The sequence below is a fragment of the Lepus europaeus genome, chromosome 10 (genome assembly GCF_033115175.1).
Source record: "Lepus europaeus isolate LE1 chromosome 10, mLepTim1.pri, whole genome shotgun sequence".
NCBI lineage: Eukaryota > Metazoa > Chordata > Mammalia > Lagomorpha > Leporidae > Lepus > Lepus europaeus.
The window spans coordinates 35698431-35718721 of NC_084836.1; the positions used below are offsets into that span (position 1 = coordinate 35698431).

Below are 20291 nucleotides of genomic sequence, written 5' to 3' on the forward strand. Positions count from 1 at the left end.
TGAAAAACCCAACACATGATCATCTCTTCTTACCAATCTGTGTAAACATAGTCATGGGTTTCTGTGGCTCATTGCTTGGACACCCAGTGTGTTGTGTTCTAACTCTTTGGCTTGCATTGTTATTTTGCAATTACTGCAAACATCCTCCTCAGCAAGGTGACTGCCTTGCACAATACTGAGTTTTTACCCTTTTCAGTCTCTGTAACGTGTCACCCTGTTCTAGCAATTTCCTCCTCCACTGGTTTCGTGAAACCATGCTTTGTCTTTTCATTTTGTAAAAGTCATATTAACATTTCAAATTCTTTTAACATAAAGATTTGTTTATTTATTTGTTTGAAATGCTGAGAGGGAGAGGGATAAAGAGATTTTTTTCACTTTCTGGTTCACTCCCCAAATGGCTGCAACTGCCAAGGATTAGGCCAGGGCAAAGCCTGGAGCTAGGAACTCCATCAAGGTCCTCCCAGTGGAAAGCAGGGGCCCAAGCACTTGGGCTATCCTCTGCTGCTTGCCTAGGCACATTAGCAGGGATCTGGATCAAAAAGTATATCTGGGACTCAAACCTGCACTCCAATATGGGATGCTGGCTTCATAAGCAACAGCTTAACCTACTGCACCAAAATGCTGCTTCCCCACCCTGCCCTGAAATCTTAATTCTATTGTTCTCTACCATAAAACCTCTGGTCATTTATATCTATAATTCAATCCATTCTCTCTTTCTTTCATTCCTATTGCAATGAGTTTGCATAGCCTATCTATTGATCTATCTGCACTTAATTTCCAGTGATTATAGAATAAAGCCATTACAGATACTTCTGCCAGTTCAGACTCAATTATCACATTAAGTTTATGAATTTTTCTTATAAACTACTTCTTTGCCAATTTTTATATTTCTAATAATTACCATTATTTTTTTTATTTTTACATCCTAAAAAGATTTTTCTGATCACATTTGAGTCTTCCTTTCCTATAGTAAAGCATGTTGAAATTGTATCTAAGTCTTATTTTTCTCCTTATCTTTTTGTATTTGCCCTTGCAATTGTGGAACATTTATTTGGCCTTGCAGCTGAGTACTACCATGTGACCCAGACTGTGCACATGGAATATGAGTGGAAGGGAAGTGTGAAATGTTCACTTCCCTTTCTTGGAAGATAATTGACTGAGTTTACTTATCCTTCCTGCTTATTACAAATGATGATACCTAAAGCAAACTTGGGAGCTATATGTTGAACCAGTCTGAGCTAGGCCCAGGTTTCTAAGATATTTTCATAGAAGAGAACCAAATACCCATCTTGAATTGAGAGAGACATGAACTTCCATTTGTTTTTACATTTGGGACTTTTGATAAAGCATTTCAATTTGATACCATCTAACATGTTAATTATTAGCACATCAACACTCAAGTCCATCTCTTCACACTTCACACCAAGGATACTGAAGGGATTTCTGGTTTGTTAAGTCACTTTTCTCTTTCTCATTTTAAGACAGAGGTTAAGATTTGGGGCCCAAATTCTTGTTCAATCTGTAGGTAATGCTCACAACTTTCCCAGATACTGTCATAAGTAGAATTAAAGCCAAAAATATGGATCTACAACATCTTGATAGACAAACTGAAATAAAAATCTGGTAGGCTTTCCAGTTGAATGTCCCATCAAAACATTACAGAGATTAGAAAAATGTGGGAATAAAACTATAGGTTAGAAACTGGAGAAGCCAAATAACAGTAGGCAGGTTCAAAGCACAGACATGCTCTTGAAGCTCCTGAAGCTATAAAGAAGAACTTAGAGTGTTTTCAGGAACAAGAGGGCCTCACAATAAGGAGGGGAGTTGACAGACACTAACATGAACATCTGATTTCCCCACTTTCCAATGCATTGGTTTTCAATGCATTGGTTTCTTCCTAATTAACTTCACATTAGTTTCCTTATATCTGCTTTTGTTATATCAATTACACAGTACATTAATTAAAACCCCATAAACCATAGTACTTTTAAAATGTGGTGCTAACTAGAGTTGAAACAATGAAAGAAAAGAGAAAACTCAGAAACATACCAAATGAAATTTAAGACCTTCACATAAAATTATAAATCACCAAAATCAATTGGATAAGTGTTGGTTTCTCCACAAGTGTTTTATGAAAGCTGATTATCAGAAAAATATTTTTAATGAAAACAAACTTATACAGTTCCTTTCCTAACTGTACAGCAAACTAAATTATAGATTAATTTAATCCATCCATCCATCCATTCATTGATTCAACAAATATCAATTGAGTACATACTGTGTGCTAGACTTAAGAGTTATAATGGTATAACATAAGACTTTTACCTCAATTTAATATGGGAAAAAATAAAAGTATGTGAAAAAATAGAGAGGCAAAAATTTGTAGTTAAAGAAAGGCCTCCACGCCTTTCTCAATGAAACAATGTCTCAATGAAGAACTGGAATTATTCTAAGAAATGGAATTTCCAGGTCCGAAAAAGAGCTTAAGCAGAGGTTGAGGAGAATTTCTAGCAAGAATATGGAAACTGGAAGGTACAGAAAGGTTGATTATTAACATGTTATATAAATGCCTTCTCCACCTCAACTGCTTAACCAAAAAAAACAAAGACAAATACAAGTACAATTTCATGATATTTTTAACACATCCCTGTATTTGGGGCTGGATGGATGTCATACTGCCAACTGATGGGAAAAGAGAAATGAACACATAAAGAACATGATTAAGCATGGTTATTGAAAGTTACTGTTGTGCTGATGTTTTACTAAAAGTTCTGGTTATCTTTTCAGGACCACCAATATCCAGGGAGAAAAAGAATGTTAAGAAAAAACAAAATATTAATTTTTAAGTATTTTCTTAATCTTATCAATGGAGCTTTCTTAAGAATCTTAATCATTTAGTACAAGAAAAATAATGGATTTTTATAGGCAATTACTTAAAAGTGATCGTCGATTGTCTTTTTTTCAGGTTCTTGGACTTTTATTTGTAGGATTTGGTGCATGGCTTTTATTAGATATAAATAATTTTTTAACAGCTTTGGGTATGTATTTTTATTTTTTCTCTCAATGAAATAAACAAGGCATCCCTTTTAAATAACTGCATGCATTATTTATTCAGCAGGTGGCAGTGTTTCTCTAAAATTCATTACATATCAGCCAGTGTTCTTTCTGAAGGTCCTTGTCAACTGGTTTCAGAAACAATTTGTTAAAAAATAGGACTTGAATCCAAGACCATAAAAGAGGAGGAGGATTTATGAACTTGACTGAGCAAAAGGCATGAGAAAAGGGGAGGCTGTGTATTTTTGCTAACTCTGGAATCTCAAAATTCTACAAAATAGAAAAGATAACGGAGATCAACATAGTTTTGCCATCCACATAAAATAATTTCTTTTGAAATACACTTACCATGTTATGTCACCATCCCAGTGTCAAAAATAAAACATAATATTCCCTGAATAAGAAAATATAAATAATTGATTACCTCTAACTTTGTGGAAAAATCTTTAGCTATTTATATTAATGTTCTCTTACCACTTTGTTTTGTGTTGTAGTCACTTGTAGACAGAAATTTAGAAACCATTAGACTAAGGGTTGTTTTCATGTACCTATCTTTGGCCGGAGGGAATGAAGTCAGATTTCAGTTACCCAAAATCTTTGTGTGGCTATTGGATGTTGGGTACCTTATTGAACAACACAAATAGAGAGAAACAACAGAGATCTTTCATCTGCTGGTTCACTCTCCAGAACCCTACAACAGCCATATTTGAGCCAGACCAAAGTCAGGAGGTAGAACCCAATCTGGATTTCCCACGTGATTGGTAGGGAACCACCTATTTGAGCCATCACCTGCTACCTTCCAGGGTACACAGAAGCTGGGATTGGGAGAAGAGTCTGGAGTTGAACTCATCCTGGTATGAAATGTAGCATCTAAAGCTGTGGCTTAATCCACTGCACCAAATGCCCACTTCAGCAGTTGGCTTTTAAGAAGCAGTAAATCTGGCTCTGGTGAACCACTGCCTTCACCATTCTCTCATCAATCCTTGGGCATACTTAATTTATGTATTTGTTTTTTCTTTAAAATATATATGTGTATTTTTCATTTTTATTATTTAAAGGAATTTATTAATACTTTAAATTCTCAGGGTCACAGTAAATGCATGATAATTACTATAAAACAATTTTCATCAATTCTCATATTAATATGATATTGATATTTACATTTCTATTATCTGTGAAACAACCCTAAGCATTCAATAGGTAATTTATTGACCATATGAATAGTTATTTGGGGTCATCAGCAAGTTCATGGGACTTCATGTTATGAAAAACTATGTATGGATTTCAGCATTTTTTCATGAAAGCAAACATCTTTTAATTCAATTTTTCTATACAGTTTTTGAAGTTCTCTTGTAGAGTAATAGTCTTGTTGGGGAAAAGATAAAATGTTGATTGAAATTGTCCTTATTAGTAATAAACTGATGGTATACAAAGGATCACCTAAATCATAGATATTAATTAACAAAATTGTTGATGAGTGAGTAAATGAATGCATTAATATTCAAATTGTATATTAGGCATGCTGTATTTATTATTAAGTAGGAAATAAAACATAACCATATAATAAGTCATTTTGTGGTTTCCACAGATGAAAATAATCACTTCATAATATATATTTCTCAAATTTTGATTGGAATGGGATCTGCTATTGTTCTTCTTTGTCTACTGGGTTATTTGGGAATTAGTAAAGAAATCTTATGGCTCCTAATCTTGGTATGTATTTCACCTCAAAAACCTGAATATATGTCTTATATTGTTGCATCAAGTCACACAAACAAGCAATAATGATTTCTGCCACCATGATATTTAAAATATATACTTGGGAGTAACCCAAATGAAGGCTGCCCCCCCAATAAACTTTTCCAGGTAGGGTTTTCTTGGTTAGTTTTCCTGGGATCAAATCAGTTCCTCCACACACCTACACTCTAAGTAATTTAATTTTCAGTGTCACATCAATGGAAATCCATCTCCTGGGGTGAACTACAGTTTACCAAACTGAATAATCTGAAGGCTAAAATCAGAATGGAGTGTGTAAAAGTCTTGAGCAAAGTAGCTTATCAAAGCAGGAAAAAGGAGAAGGAAGGAAGGAGGGAGGGAAAAAGGTAGGATCTCTAGTCTACATTTCTCCCTGTCAGTGTCACATGGAAAGCTAACTTCTAATTGATACAACAGTAGCATTTAACAGAGAAATTTTAAGTGCTGAATGGGACAGACCCTGACATCTGGCTAGCCCACTGTCTCTCTCGAGGCATGTAATATGAAAAGATAATTTATAATCAGCAGCATTGACCTGAACGTAAGCCATGTACATACATGTAGCAGGTGTGAATCACAGTTCATATACTCAAAGAAATTTATCCTTAAACTTTTTTGAATCAAATTAATTGTAGTTTCCAGCCACTCTCCTGTCAAAGAGGCAGGAAATACAGTTGCTGTCATTTTGTCCCTTACCAGAAAGAATTCAGAGATACTGTGCTATTACGTGACACTAAAAGTCTAGGTGGTCGCTCTGCACACTGGTTTTCAGGCTACACCCTAAATCATGTGGTTCCTGATTCAAGTCTACTCATTCTGCTTTGTGAATGGCATAGGGTTGCAAAGAGGCTGCTGTGCATCCTTATAAGATGCTGTGGGCATGCTAGTGAAAACCTTTGATGAAGGACTGGTATGAAGTCATTACCTTCCCTGAGACAGTTAGAGCTCCCTGATAACACAGCAACCAAAGGAATCATGCCTGACATAGGAAGAGTTGCTATCACTTTTTACTGTTGCTCCTTATTATTATTTGAACATCACCGTTGGCACGATCATTTTAGTCAAGGCTAGAAACCACACTATCATTTTCCTTTAGGGATTGTCCTCATCAGGGCAAGGCCAGGAAGCCAAGGTGCCCTGGCATCCCACAGACTTCCAGAATCAGTCTCAGAATCATTTGAGTCTAAAAAGAGACTTCACTGTCTCTTTTCACTATCCTCCAAAGCCTACCTTCTCCACTTAAATTATAACATTCTCTCCTTCCAAGACACTTAGCAATTCTCTTTTTGGCCTCAAGATTTTGCCTATGGAAACAAGACAGAAATGGCCTGCAGGCAGATCCTGAGTTTTTCCCTTGATAGAAAATTCCATCAGGCAGAGGAAATGTAGAGCCTACGACTGGTATAGTGTTGGGGGTTCATTCATAGTAGCCAAAAGGAGGAAACCAGTGTGAGCAAAACCTAAGCACCTTACAGGTGTTTGTCTCATGGGATTCAGCTATTAATTGCATCTGAATGAGAATGCCTGCTAGACACCCTCATAGGGGTTATGTGAATAAGTCTCATTCCGGAGCCAAGACAGCACCAAACCTTCTGAGCACCGCACCGAGGGGGCACTGCTTTCTTTTGCTGTTAAGACCCTTTCTCCACTCGTCTGAAAATACCAATACTGTGTGATCAACACGCTTTCACTTTAACCATGCTATTCTCACAGTCTAGTTTTTGTCAAGCTATACAGGCTTAAGAGCTATTCACTCATTTAAAGGTGATTTTCCGTATACCTACTCTAACTCCAAGACACCTAGTTATTTTTATAATTGTTTTGTGCATTTGTTCCTGCTGGTATTAGTCTCATTATTGAAGGTTAAGTGAGATTACTATGTGAAAGTATTACAAATCTATATTTCTAGATATAAAGACCATATTTTTTCTATAAAAATAGAAAATATCAAGTAGAAAAGTTCATTTGACTATTTAAAAATATTAAATGTTTAAAATATGCAAGATTACTAATATTAACAATACATATCTGTCTAATATCTATCCATACTACCAGCTTTTAAAATTATGAATTCCAGATAGTATATAATGTATGCTGCTATGGTGAAGAAGACGGAAGCGACCATGAATTCAAAGAAATATAATGGTCTAATAAACGTGAAAATAATTATGTTTGGTTTTGCATAGCAATATTTAAGTTTTCAAAGAATTAGCCCAGGGGCTTGGGTTGTGGCATGGTGGGTCAAGCCCTCATTCATGATGCCAGAATCTCACATTAGAATTCCAGTTCAAATCCTGGCTGCTCCACTTCTAATCCAGCTTCATGCTAGTAAGCCTGAAGAAGCAACAGAAGATGGCCCAAGTATTTGGATCCTTGTGCCCATGTGGGATCTAAGAGTCCCAGGCTCCTGACTTCCCTCTGACCTCTGCCCGGCAGTTGAGGCCATTTGGGAAATGAACCAGTGGATGGGAGAGCCCTTTCTCTTTGTGTCTCTCTGTCACTCTTGACTTTCAAATAGATCAATAAATAAATCTTAAGGATTTATGTACATGCTAAATTAAATTTACTATTGCATTTGCTTTCATTATTCTTTTTGCTTTTTTGTTTTTTTTTCCTAAGTAGAAGTCCAGATATTGAAAATTCTTCCTTTTTTTAAAAGATTTATTTTATTTATTTGAAAGAGTTACAGAGAGAGGTAGAGACAGAGAGAGAGGTCCTCCATCTGCTGGTTCACTCCCCAGATGGCTGCAACAGCTGGAGCTGCGCCGAGCCAAAGCCAGGAGCCAGGAGCATCTTCTTGGTCTCCCACGTGTGTGCAGGGGCCCAAGGACTTGGGCCATCTTCTGCTATCCCAGGCCATAGCAGAGAGCTGGATCAGAAGAGGAGCAGCCAGCACCCATATGGGATGCCAGTGCTTCAGGCCAGGGCATTAACCCGCTGCGCCACAGTGCCGGCCCCTGAAATCTCTTCTGTAATAGTTTTAGATATGATTTTAAAAGATGTCATTAGCAATTCCATTAGATCAGTCTGTTAGGTTCTTATGAAATATGATCACTTCTTCCTATCTTTCTCTTATCCACAGATTCATTGATTTTTTTTCCCTTGTCTTTCTATTTCAATAATTTCACTTATATTTGGGAAAGTAGGAAATTTCAGAGGTATATATCCCTGTTTTATGTCTATATATTTCATGTAAGGCACATTTTCTTCTTAAATTGTATCTAAAATATATACTAGTAGAGTTGTCACTTTTTTTTTTCTGTTTTAGTATGCGGTACTGTTGGTATTTGCCTTTGCTGTTCAGGCTGTTGTGTCAGCACTCATATTCACAATGAAAGAGGAGGTATGAAAAATGAAGCCTTATCAGTACATCCTGTTATTTGAAATTAAATATTGCAAACTTTATATTAGTAAGAGCTTTGTGTTAAAAGCCAAAGGTTAATGCCATTGGAAGGAAAAGTTATTTGAGGGAAGAACTAGAATTGTGAATATGAAGGGGCCAGCGGTCAGGTCAGAAGGATGGGTAAGAGGAGCTTTTCTTTTGTTTTGTTGCCCAAGATTGAGAAAATAGTTATAAATAACAGAGCATAGCGGGAAAAGAAGCCACACTGATTTGTAGGTACCCAAGTCCCTATACCCCATCTTCCTTCATATGCAGCTAGCTTAGGTTGCCACTATTGACCAATTGCTGTAGGATATTATACTTTTGTAAAGAAATACATCTAGACTTGTAAAAGTTTGAAATGTGGCAATTTTAGTTAAATAAGTTGGACTAAATAATTCACATATTTTGCATAGATGATGCCATGAGCCATATAATTAAATTAATTAGAGTAAGATTGATAGTTGTCAAATTAAGTTCAAAGAGACACATACTAAATTGCCAAGAAAAAAATCTTTTGATGCTAAAACTTGACTACCACTGACTATGGTTGCTTTTAATTCATTATGAAATTTCAGTGTTGCCATTCAGTCAAGATGGCTGTATCATGGATGGTTATCTGATAGTGAAAAGAACATGGCCTTGAAACATTTAGAGGTCAATAACCTACTTAGCCTTGAGTCTATGTCATCTGTAAAACATAGTTAATATCTACCTCCATTATAATCATTTAGTGACAGCTTTTCAAGTTCCAATAAAAAAATATCTTCTCAAGAGTTATTGTCACTTCCTTTAAGTTTGAAGCAGCCCTGGATTAATTTATAGGATTCATAAGCTTTCTCTGTATTTACCCTCTGATGTTATGGTCAAAGCTTAACAAAATCTATCTTGTGTAACATCATTGCCCTCAACTCTATTTTCTGTCTTGTGGTTGGCATCTGTACTACCTATTTCATCACCCAAGGCCTGCTGTCAATAGCCTGTAATTTAAAGCTAAAATTTCAGGGCCGGTGCTATGGCTCACTTGATTAATACTCCGCCTGGGGCGCCAGCATCCCATATGGGCACCGGGTTCTAGTCCAGGTTGCTCCTCTTCCAGTCCAGTTTTCTGCTGCGGCCCAGGAAGGCATGGAGCATGGCCCAAGTGCTTGGGCCCTGCACCCGCATGGGAGACCAGGAAGAAGCACCTGGCTCCTGGCTTCGGATCGGCGCAGTGCACCAGCCGTGGCAGCCATTTGGGGGGGGTGAACCAATGGAAGGAGGACCTTTCTCTCTGTCTCTCTCACCATCTAACTCTGCCTGTCAAAATAAAAAAAAAAAGCTAAAATTTCTTCATCCATATCTGAAATGTATGTCTTTGCACATATTTGTCTATGCATCTGTGTGTGGGATTTTGGGGACTGTACAAAGAGGGTGGATCTTTGAAAGTTGTTTTGGTAGTAGAGTATCAGATCCCAAAACTTTTGAACCTTATGATAGAACCCGAATATAGTTCATAACTATACTGAATGCCTAAATATGGTTTATCTGAGTCACCCATCTGTACTTCAATACTATTGAGATGTCCCTCTGTTACATATATTAAAAACAATAAGTACTACCAATTAATAAATACCATATGCTGCTGACTCTGATAAGCATTCTAATTACATTATGTTATTAATCTACCTAACAACCTCTAGAGACACGTGGTTAGTCTTACTTTATGGAGAAGGAAGCTGAGCCTTTGAGATAAGAAATTATTGCTAACATATTTCCTAGCCCAATGACAGAGTATGGACTTGAACACTTATTGGCTGACCCCAAATTTAATAGCTTTGTTTGTATCAGTTTGTCTAAGCTTTTATAAGCCTCCAGCTCTTTTTTCCCATTTACAATGGCTAACTCAGTGTTGAAGATGTATTAGTGCTTCATAGGAGGCTTGGCACACTGAATATTTGTAGGGGGATTTTATTTACATAGCAATCACTTAGTCATATATGGAAATATTTGTGGGAGCTGGCATTGTGGCGTAGTAACTTAAGCCACCCCTTGCAGAGCCAGCATCCAATATGGGCACTGGTTTGAGTCCTGGCTGCTCCACTTCTCCAGCTCCCTGAAAACAGCCTGGAAAGGGAGCAGAAGATGGTTCAAGTGCTTGGGCCCTTGGACTCACATGGGAGACCTAGATGAAGCTCCTGGCTACTGGCTTTGTTGCAGTCATTGAGGGGAGAGGGGGGCGAACCAATGGATGGATTCAGTCTCTCTCCTTCTAACTCTGACTTTCAAATAAAAATAAATCTTAAAAGAAAATACTTGTATACAAATCTGTCATTCAGATGGACTGTGAATCTCCCAGATAATGATTTAGAGTCTAAATGAAGCCATAAGTTCTTTCCTCCCCTACCAGCAATATGAAATGGAAAAATCTTTCTGTTCCAAATAAAAGTTAACTTAGAAAATAAAATAGATCTAAATTCTCCTTTATTCAAATTTTTCTGCAATATATTAAAATATAAATGTATGAGTAACTAAGAGTTAATGAGTATGCATTTTATAATCATTATAGTATTCCCACCAGCTACTTAGTTTCGTTATTCAAAGATAATATAATACAATAGGAAATTATTTGACTACTATTTTTTTTTGACAGGCAGATTTAGACAGTGAAAGAGAGAGAGACTGAGAGAAAGGTCTTCCTTCCGTTGGTTCACCCCCCAAAATGGCCGCTATGGCCAGCACGCTGCACCGATCTGAAGCCAGGAGCCAGGTGCTTCCTCCTGGTCTCCCATGTGGGTGCAGGGCCCAAGCACTTGGGCCATCCTCCACTGCCTTCTTGGGCCACAGCAGCGAGCTGGACTGGAAGAGGAGCAACCAGGACAGAATCCGGCGCCCCAACTGGGACTAGAACCTGGGGTGCTGGTGCTGCAGGCAGAGGATTAGCCTAGTGAGCCACGGCACTCGCTGACTACTATTTTTCATAAGGTTTTTTTATTTTAAAGACAGAATTAGAGAGCGAGAGGGAGAGAAAGAGATCTTCCATCTGCTTGTTCATTCCCCAAATGGCTGCAATGGCTGGGGCTGGGCCAGGCCAAAGACTGGAGCTTCATTCAGGTCTCCCACATGGGTACAGAGGCTCAAGAACTTGGGCCATCTTCCGCTGCTTTCCCAGGCCACAGCAGAGAGCTGCTGCTTCAGAATTGGAGCAGTGAAGGGGCACCCAGGTGGGATGCCAGCGTCACTGGTGCCTTAGCACATTTACACCACAATGTCAGTCCCTTGACTAATATTAAATGAACTATATTAAAAGTGTCAGCTCATTGTAAGGAAGAGCAAATAATTTAATTCTCTGAATATTTGTCTTCTCACTCGGGAAACGGAAATCGCATCTATTCTCCCTATCCTTTTACATTGTTGAGAGCCAAATAAGGAATTGGTTATCAAAATTATATAAACATTTAAATGTTTAAGTTAGTTTTCTCTATATTTTGAAACAGAAATGCGTTTTCCCCAAACATTCAGACTCGATCACTTTTATGTAGTATCATAGTGAAGAAAAAGTAATTTGCTTCTTTTCCAGTTGTGTAGTTCATGGCTAAGACCCCCCTATAATAAAAGACAGATTAACAAAAGAAAGGCATAACAAATTTGTTTAAACAGTTTTCGTGATCCAGGAGATTCTGAAATGAAGACCTAAAGACCCAGGAAAGACTGTATTTTTGGGAGTCATTGTATCTAGTGTAATTGGTGGACAAAAGCGTATGATAATGGTATAACACGCAGAAGCCTTAATAAGGCCTATTTGTTAACATTCTTTTTGGGCTCTGGGTTTAGGGAAGAACCCCTCTGGAAGGAGAGTCCACTTTCAGGAGAGACAAATCAGAGAATTCTGTTATGACTTGACCCAAGGGAGAAAAGTAGGGGCAGGTCAGAAAGTGAACTCTTGCTTCTGCAGTTTTTTAATTTCTTTTAACTTAAAATCTGATGTGCCAGCCAGCTCTAGCTCATTTGGCTAATCCTCTGCCTGCAGCACCAGCACCCCAGGTTCTAGTCCCGGTTGGGGTGCTGGATTCTGTCCCAGATGCTCCTCTTCCAGTCCAGCTTTCTGCTGTGGCCCGGGAAGGCAGTGGAGGATGGCCCAAGTGCTTGGGCCCTGCACCCCATGGGAGACCAGGAGAAGCACCTGGCTCCTGGCTTTGGATCGGCATAGTGCCAGCTGTGGTGGCCCTTAGGGGAGTGAACCAATAGAAGGAAGACCTTTCTCTCTGTCTCTCTCTGACTCTAGCTGTCAAAAAAAAAAAAAAAATCCAATGTGCCAAGATGTTGTGTTCTGAGCTTTAACAATATTGTAAAAGGATAATTTTTAATGTAAAAAAACATGATTCTTATAAAAATATGTCAATGATTTTAACATTTTGATTAATTAAGGAAGCAGTAAATTATGAATATCATTTCAGGGGGATGGCGTTGTGGTATAACAGGTAAAGCCTCTATCTGCAACACCAGCATCCCACATATGTGCTGGTTCATGTTCCGGCTGCTCCACTTCTAATCTAGCTCCCTGATAATGGCCCTGGAAAGCAGTAAAAGATGGCCCAAGTGTTTGGGTCCCTGTTATCCACATGAGAGAACTAGATGAAGCTCCTAACTCCTGGCTCCTGGGTGAACCAGGCCTTTGCAGCCACCTGTGGAGTGAACCAACAGATGGAAGATCTCTGTCTGTCCCTCCTTCTCACTCTTTCTCTTTCTGTAAGTCTAACTTTCAAATAAATAAAAATTAAAAAGAAAGACAATTCAAAGGAAATTCCAAAGAGAGGACACTTCTTTTTGTTTTTTAAAGATTTATTTTATTTATTTGAAAGACAGAGTTACAGAAAGAGGTAGAGACAGAGAGAGAGAGGTCTTCCATCTACTGGTTCATTCCCTATATGGCCTCAATGGCCGGAGCTGCGCCGATCCAAAGCCAGGAGCCAGGAGCGTCTTCTTTGTCTCCCACGTGTGTGCAGGGGCCCAAGGACTTGGGCCATCTTCCACTGCTATCCCAGGCCATAGCAGAGAGCTGGTCAGAAGAGGAGCAGCCAGCACTAGAACCAGCACCCATATGGGATGCCGGCACTTCAGGCCAGGGCTTCAACCCACTGCGCCACAGCACCAGTCCCAAGAGGGCACTTCTATAGACTATCACTTAATATATGCAAAACAGGCTTGGAGAAAGGAGGACTTATTTGCAAGTTCACCATAAAAATCATTAGCATTGCTGTGACCAAGAATCATTTTATAACTTTAGTTACTTTCAACTTATTAAATTATTAGAGAATGTAAGTTATAAACTACAAAATGTAGAGATAACCATAGAGTAAAATAGTCTTGAAATGTGCTAGGAAAATCATAGTTTCCATTGAAAGATCCCACTCCAATCATTTTTGGTCCAAGTTTTCCACAATGTTTCCTGAAAGTATGAAAACAAATACAGAACCCTTAGATATTCAGGAGAATGGAAAATTACTTCCTCCCCAATAATGAGACTAACATACAGTCTTCCTATTGACAAAGTTAATAAAGTTTGTCATTTTCTATAACAAAGTTCTATTACAAAGTTAAAGAACAAATGCTTTGACATTCACTGAAGTTGATATAAAAGTTATAAAGAAGAAAAAAAAACTAGAATTAAGCATGAATGAACTGACGTTGAATACTCTCTGATGAGGTTCCATCAGGAAAAATTTGTATGAAATTTTCGCTGTTAATGCAATTTTCAACAGGTTTACCAACTATGGCATGATAAGATCAATTTGATCATTTCTGAATATGGATCCAAAGATAAGCCAGAAGACATATCGAAATGGATGATTATAAATGCTTTGCAGAAAACAGTAAGATGCAACTATTGTAAAACTAAAAATTAGAAGTCAAAAGTGACCACTGTGGGTTAGGGGAGGGATACACAATGGGGTGGTGAAAGGAGCAGAGGAATGAGAAGCTGATGTATTTCTTCCAAATGAACTGGGTAGGACAGTGTTGTCTCCACTTAGAAATCTCAGGATTTACCCTTTCCTTTGTAACTACTGTCTCCTTCTCTGGGACTAACTAGTTTCACCAAGGGAGGTAGTGTGCCCTGCTGCACCTGTTGAGAGGTAAAACTAAACAGCAGTCCCTGCCAGCAGTAGAGTAGCACAGTGGTCAACATCTGAGCCTGAAGAACAGAAATGCCATGCATTAGCTTTATGAACATATAATTCTGTAAATTTCATATTCTATCTTAATAAAATGGGCATAGTAACCCCTATTTCTGGTTGGTAGGAATAAACCAAGTATTGTGTAGAGTGTATAGAAAGCTTTAGATATGAGACACAATGAACAACTAATACTTGTTAGTTAATGTTAGAATTTTTTTTCACAGTTCAGATTTCTCTGGGCAGGTCAGTGGAAGGGTAAGAGAACTAGCATTGTCAGCCAAATGGTTTCCAGAAATAGCCTGGCATCCGGAACATAGTAAGCATTCAATAAAGAAAATGACAACCATTTATATAGTGTCAGACCTTTTTGTAAGTGGTTTTCATATATTAATTTATTTAATACTCTCAATTCAATGAAGTAGGAACTATTATCTTCATTTTATAGTTGAAGAACAAGTGATTGAATAACTTAATGTGAATTATACAGCTTGTAAGTGACAGAGCCAAGTTTCAACCCTCACAATCTGGAACCATCTTTGCTGCTACACTAGATGCTGCACATAAAAACAGCCATTATTTTTAGTATGGATAATAACAGAATTGAATTTTAAGAGAATTGCAAATGTTTTTACTCATTTTTCTCTGATGAATGTGGTCTGTACATTTATTGCATTTTCAGATGACATAGCAGAGGACTAAACCCTCTATGATCATAAATTGATAAGCAAGAAAATGACCTTGTGTCTGATACCACTACTATCAATGAAACTTCATAACTCTCAGTCATGGATATAACTGAGATAGTGTATGTAGGTTTGGTTGGTTAAATTTTCAGTACCCTGACTCTGAAGCACTGTTTTTCTAGATTGTACAAAGACCATTGGTACACACCATAACATAGGCACTACTAATGATATAGCTTCCAATAACAAGTTCAGAAAATAATGAAATATTCACTTCAACTTTCCCTTATTTCCTAGGTGACAATATGTGAGCTGATTCATCCTCCAACTCAACTCAATAGGATTCCAGAATCAGCACTAGAAATGAGAGATTTCTTATAAGTTTTACTATTTCTATAACTATTTTTATTATCTTTATTTGGTTCTTTGTGACAATTTTATACACAATACAAAACTGAAAGTTAACATCATGTTAACCATAAGAAACTAAAAATAACTGAATCTCTTTTTATGTATACTAAACATATAGCAGAATGTTCTGAATAAATATAAAAAGAACTGCTGTACTTAGGAGCAAAATATGGCTCAGGTGAATCTCTGTTCTATATTCTGATCCTAAACATAGCTACATATGAGCATGCCAAATATATCTTCCATAGGATGAAATTCATATACAAAATCCAACCATAACCCATTTGTATATGTGGAGATCTTTAGCTTTGGTTGACAACAATATCAGCAAGAAAATAAAGAATTAAACAAAAGAATAACTATAGCCTTATTTATTTGAGTCCCCATATTTCAATAATTTTCTAAACAAAACTACTTCAACATATATGGAAATATATAATCAACTGGAATTTGCATATTTTATAGTGAAATTAATAAACCTTTTTCCTAGTTGAAGTGTTGTGGCCAACAAAATTACACAGACTGGATAAAGAACAAGAATAAGGAAAATTCAGAGCAGGTGCCATGTTCTTGCACAAACTCTACATTAGGAAAATGGTTTTGTGATGAGCCACTGAATGCAACTTACCCAGAGGTAAATATAAGAAAAGGCTTCTCTAAGTGTTTATAGTGTATTTTTGATTTGTTTTGCAAGCTAATTTGCAATTCTGAGCAAATTATATATTAAAACAGTATTCTATATGAGGACTGAATTCTAAGTCATTTCACTAAATTGATGACATAATTAGGTGAATTACAGCATTGTATAATTTATAAAAAATTATTAATAAATTTTCTGGGAGTGTGATTTAAGTGCTCTAGATACTGTCAACTTTCGTCCTCAACCTTTCTGTAAAAAACCTGTAGAAAGAGGAGGCAATTTTGACAAAAAATATGTGTATAGAATCGGTAAGAGAGCTACACTACTAGAAGAAAAAGTGTACATGGGATGGCAAAAACTGAAGGGAGAGGACCCTTGCTATGACAAGTGGTGTCCAGGCAAAAACAAGAGGTAAAACTTATAGCAACAATGTTTATCAATAAATATGGAATCTTGATAAACTAGGAATTTCCATCCCAAAAACTTCTAATTCTTTATTTAGTTTATACTATGACGTTTAAGATGTATACTTTCAGTTACATGATTATTTCATCAATAAATAGAGCATTACGGTTTTTAAGAAACATCTACCACTTGGGAAATAATCATATATATATATATATATATAATCATATATATTCTAGGTGGTGATATATATATATTATATATGAACTAAAAGGCTTCAGAATGACTTTGACTTGTTTAAACTTTGACAAATTCTTATTCTCCATTTGTCTTTTCTTTGTAGTAGAATTATGCATATTACCATTTCTATTTGCAGGTTAATCTAAGTAGTGTCTTTTTCTTAGGGTTGTGACTCCAAAATCAGCACATGGTATGATGTTAATGCATTAACTTTAAGTGGAATTAACCTTGGACTTTTGGCTTCAGAGGTAAGCTTCTGTTCATATGTTTAAAGATACAAAACATTAAGCAGAAACTATGCATAACAGACTCCAGAAGAGCTAGGTGGAAACTTAATCAGACACGTTAGCACAGTAAGACCCAAGACCTTGAAACTCATCATGCCCAGGAGAAGCACAAGTCTAGGATGGGTCTAGCAATGATTCCTTAATCAACCAAGTGTGTAGAGGTTGTTACTAGGTTTTCATCCTGGAGGTAATGATTTAATTGTTTTCATATTATCTATCTATCTATCTATCTATCTATCATCTATCTATTATCTAGTCTGTCATCTATCATCTGATCTATTTTTCTGTCATTTTGCTACATAAACCCCAAACAATAGGAACAGTCTCAGTAGGAAGTGTACTATATTGAGTGGTCTGCAAAGTGGCAAAGAAATGAAATCTAATGAGCTGGTTGATATCAATAAGTTCATGGAAAAGTGTCTATGTCTGTAAAAACCATGCAAGATTTTTTTTAAACATTTATTTAATGAATACAAATTTCCAAAGTACAGCTTATGGATTACAATGGCTCCCCCCCCCATAACTTCCCTCCCACCCACAACCCTCCCCTTTCCTGCTCCCTCTCCCCTTCCATTCACATCAAGATTCATTTTCAATTCTCTTTATATACAGAAGATCAGTTTAGTATATATTAAGTAAAGATTTCAACAGTTTGCACCCACGTTGCAACACAACGTGAAAAATACTGTTGGAGTACTAGTTATAGCATTAAATAACAGTGTACAGCACATTAAGGAAAGAGATCCTACATGATTTTTTTTAAAAATTGATTAATTTTCTATGCAATTTCCAATTTAAAACCAAGTTTTTTTTCATTTTCAATTTTCTTTATATACAGAAGATCGATTCAGTATATAATTAGTAAAGATCTCATCAGTTTGTACCCACGCAGAACCACAAAGTGTAAAAATACTGTTTCAGTACTAGTTATAGCATTACTTCACATTGGACAACACATTAAGGACAGATCCCACATGGGATGTAAGTACACAGTGACTCCTGTTGTTCATTTAACAATTTGACACTCTTATTTATGGCGTCAGTAATCTCCCTAGGCTCTAGTCATGAGTTGCCAAGGCTATGGAAGCCTAAAGGGTTCGCTGACTTCGATCTTATTCCGATAGGGTCATAGTCAAAGTGGAAGTTCTATCCTCCGTTCCAAGGTGGCATGTACCAATGCCATCTCACTAGTCCAAGTGATCATCTTCAGTTCACAATTGATCACACTGATAGGTCTAAGAGTCAAAGGGATCACATAAACAAGACTAGTGTCTGCTAATACTAACTGATAGAATCAAAAAGGGAGAGAACGATCCAACATGGGAAGTGGGAGACACAGCAGACTCATAGAATGGCAGATGTCCTAAATAGCACTCTTGCCTCAGAATCAGTCCTTAAGGCATTCGGATCTGTCTCAAGAGCCCATGAGAGTATTTTAGGCATGGAAAGCCAAGACACTCTGGAAAAAAAAAAAAAAAAAAAAAAAAAGAAGGCCGTGCAAGAATTTTAAAAACCTTTTGCACCAAAATAAACTTCTCTTAATTCTGTGACCTGCAGGGTGTCAGCTGTAGCATTAGAACTAAGAAACAAGATTCTATGCTGCAATCCCAGTGAAGACTGGAAAAAAAGTTCAGGCTCTGGCTTCAAAGACACTGTTGGAATCTACAGATTACTGTAGTGGAGACTATAGATTTGGAACAAATATATAACACATGGTTTCACAGAATAGAGTACTGATCTTAATCTTTATGTTGATTCACTTTGATTCAAGGTTTCATCTTTTCAACTGTTAAACATTTTAGCCTCATAATGGTAATAAACAAAGACATTCTTACAAGCAATAATGTTCTAAAATGTTCATTCTGGGTCCAGAGTTGTGGCACACCAGGTTAAACCTCCACCTGTGACACTGACACCCCATATTGGAACTCCAGGTGGAGTCTGGATGTTCCACTTCCAATCCAGCTCCCTGCTAATGTGCCTGGAAAGGCAGCGGAGATGACCGAAGTCCTTGGGCACCTGCTGCCTATGTACCTTCATGGAATACTAGGCTCCTGGCATCAGCCTGGCAAAGCCCCAACCATTGAAGCCACTGGGAGAGTGAAACAGCAGATGGAAGTTCTCATTCTCCATTTCTCTCTCTGTCTCTCTCTCTTTCTCTCTCTCTGTCTCTTTCTCATTCCCTCTTTGTGACTCTGCCTTTCAAATAAAATAAAATCTTTTAAAAAATGATCATTGTCTATTTTGTTCATTCTGGGGTATTTGAAAGTAAATGAGGGGGTAAGGATCTGTGCTCCATATTTCATTCTGTCTTTTGCTCACCACTTCTCATGATCCTATACCAAAAAGGAGCAGCTTTGTAGGATTAATGTCTAGAAAGATGATGAACAAAAAGCAGATCAGCAATTTATCAAAGCATCTAGCTCAATGACATAGCACATTTAATTAAAATCTATTAAGCTATTTTTTATTTCCCTCTGTACATGAACTGGATACTAACTGGTTTACTATAGAATATTCATTCTGCAGACTTCTTATTCACAGCCAGATGTACCTTATTCTGAAAATTGCTTCACTTTGTCTAATCTATTTTTCTTTTAAAATATGCATCTTGGTGACTATATGGTGTTATTTGATGAATAACCATTATTAATTCAATTTTGATCACTTATTGTTTCCTTTTCTTTCAGATTTTGCAAGTCTCATTAATTATTTCTTACTTCAGACACATCAAGAATAGAATATATGCAGAAATGTGATCTTTGGAGTTTTATTTGCCCCAAAGAAACTAGTTAATTTTCAAAAAATTACACTGTTATATTACAAAAATATTTGTATTTGCATTTACTAAAATTAGGACCTATTCAAGTCACTGATTGTCTATAAAGTAAAATTGTTAAATATTATAATAAAATATTTATGAAATTTTCTCAATTTTGTTTTTCAAAATACCAAACTCTGGAGTTTAGAACTTTGCCTTGACTTATTTTCTGAATTCAGAGGGTATCATCACATGTACTGAATTAAAAATATGGTGAAGTATTAACATATGTTTTGAGTTTCTTATATAAAGAGATAATTAGTATTTTCTGAATACCTTAAGAAAGAAAAATAATGATCACTCAGATCCCACATTCTTTACTTGTTCCACCTTATTTTCTCTTTTTCCTGAAATTTTTTTGGTGCTGGTTTACACAATTCTCTCAGGAAATGAAAATCACCTGACTAATTTTTTATGATGATATTGTGAGAAGAGAAAAATAACTACTTTGAAAAATA

General features: G+C 36.8%; 1 protein-coding gene across 1 annotated transcript; it reads left to right on the forward strand.

Moving 5' to 3' along the window:
• Positions 1-2814: 2814 nt before the first annotated feature.
• On the forward strand, positions 2815-19771 carry TSPAN19 (tetraspanin 19). Its single transcript, XM_062202047.1, has 8 exons — positions 2815-2879; positions 2965-3038; positions 4643-4767; positions 8078-8152; positions 13933-14043; positions 15931-16074; positions 16890-16973; positions 19703-19771. The coding sequence occupies exons 1-8, from the start codon at positions 2815-2817 to the stop codon at positions 19769-19771; spliced, it is 747 nt and encodes a 248-aa protein (XP_062058031.1).
• Positions 19772-20291: the final 520 nt, after the last annotated feature.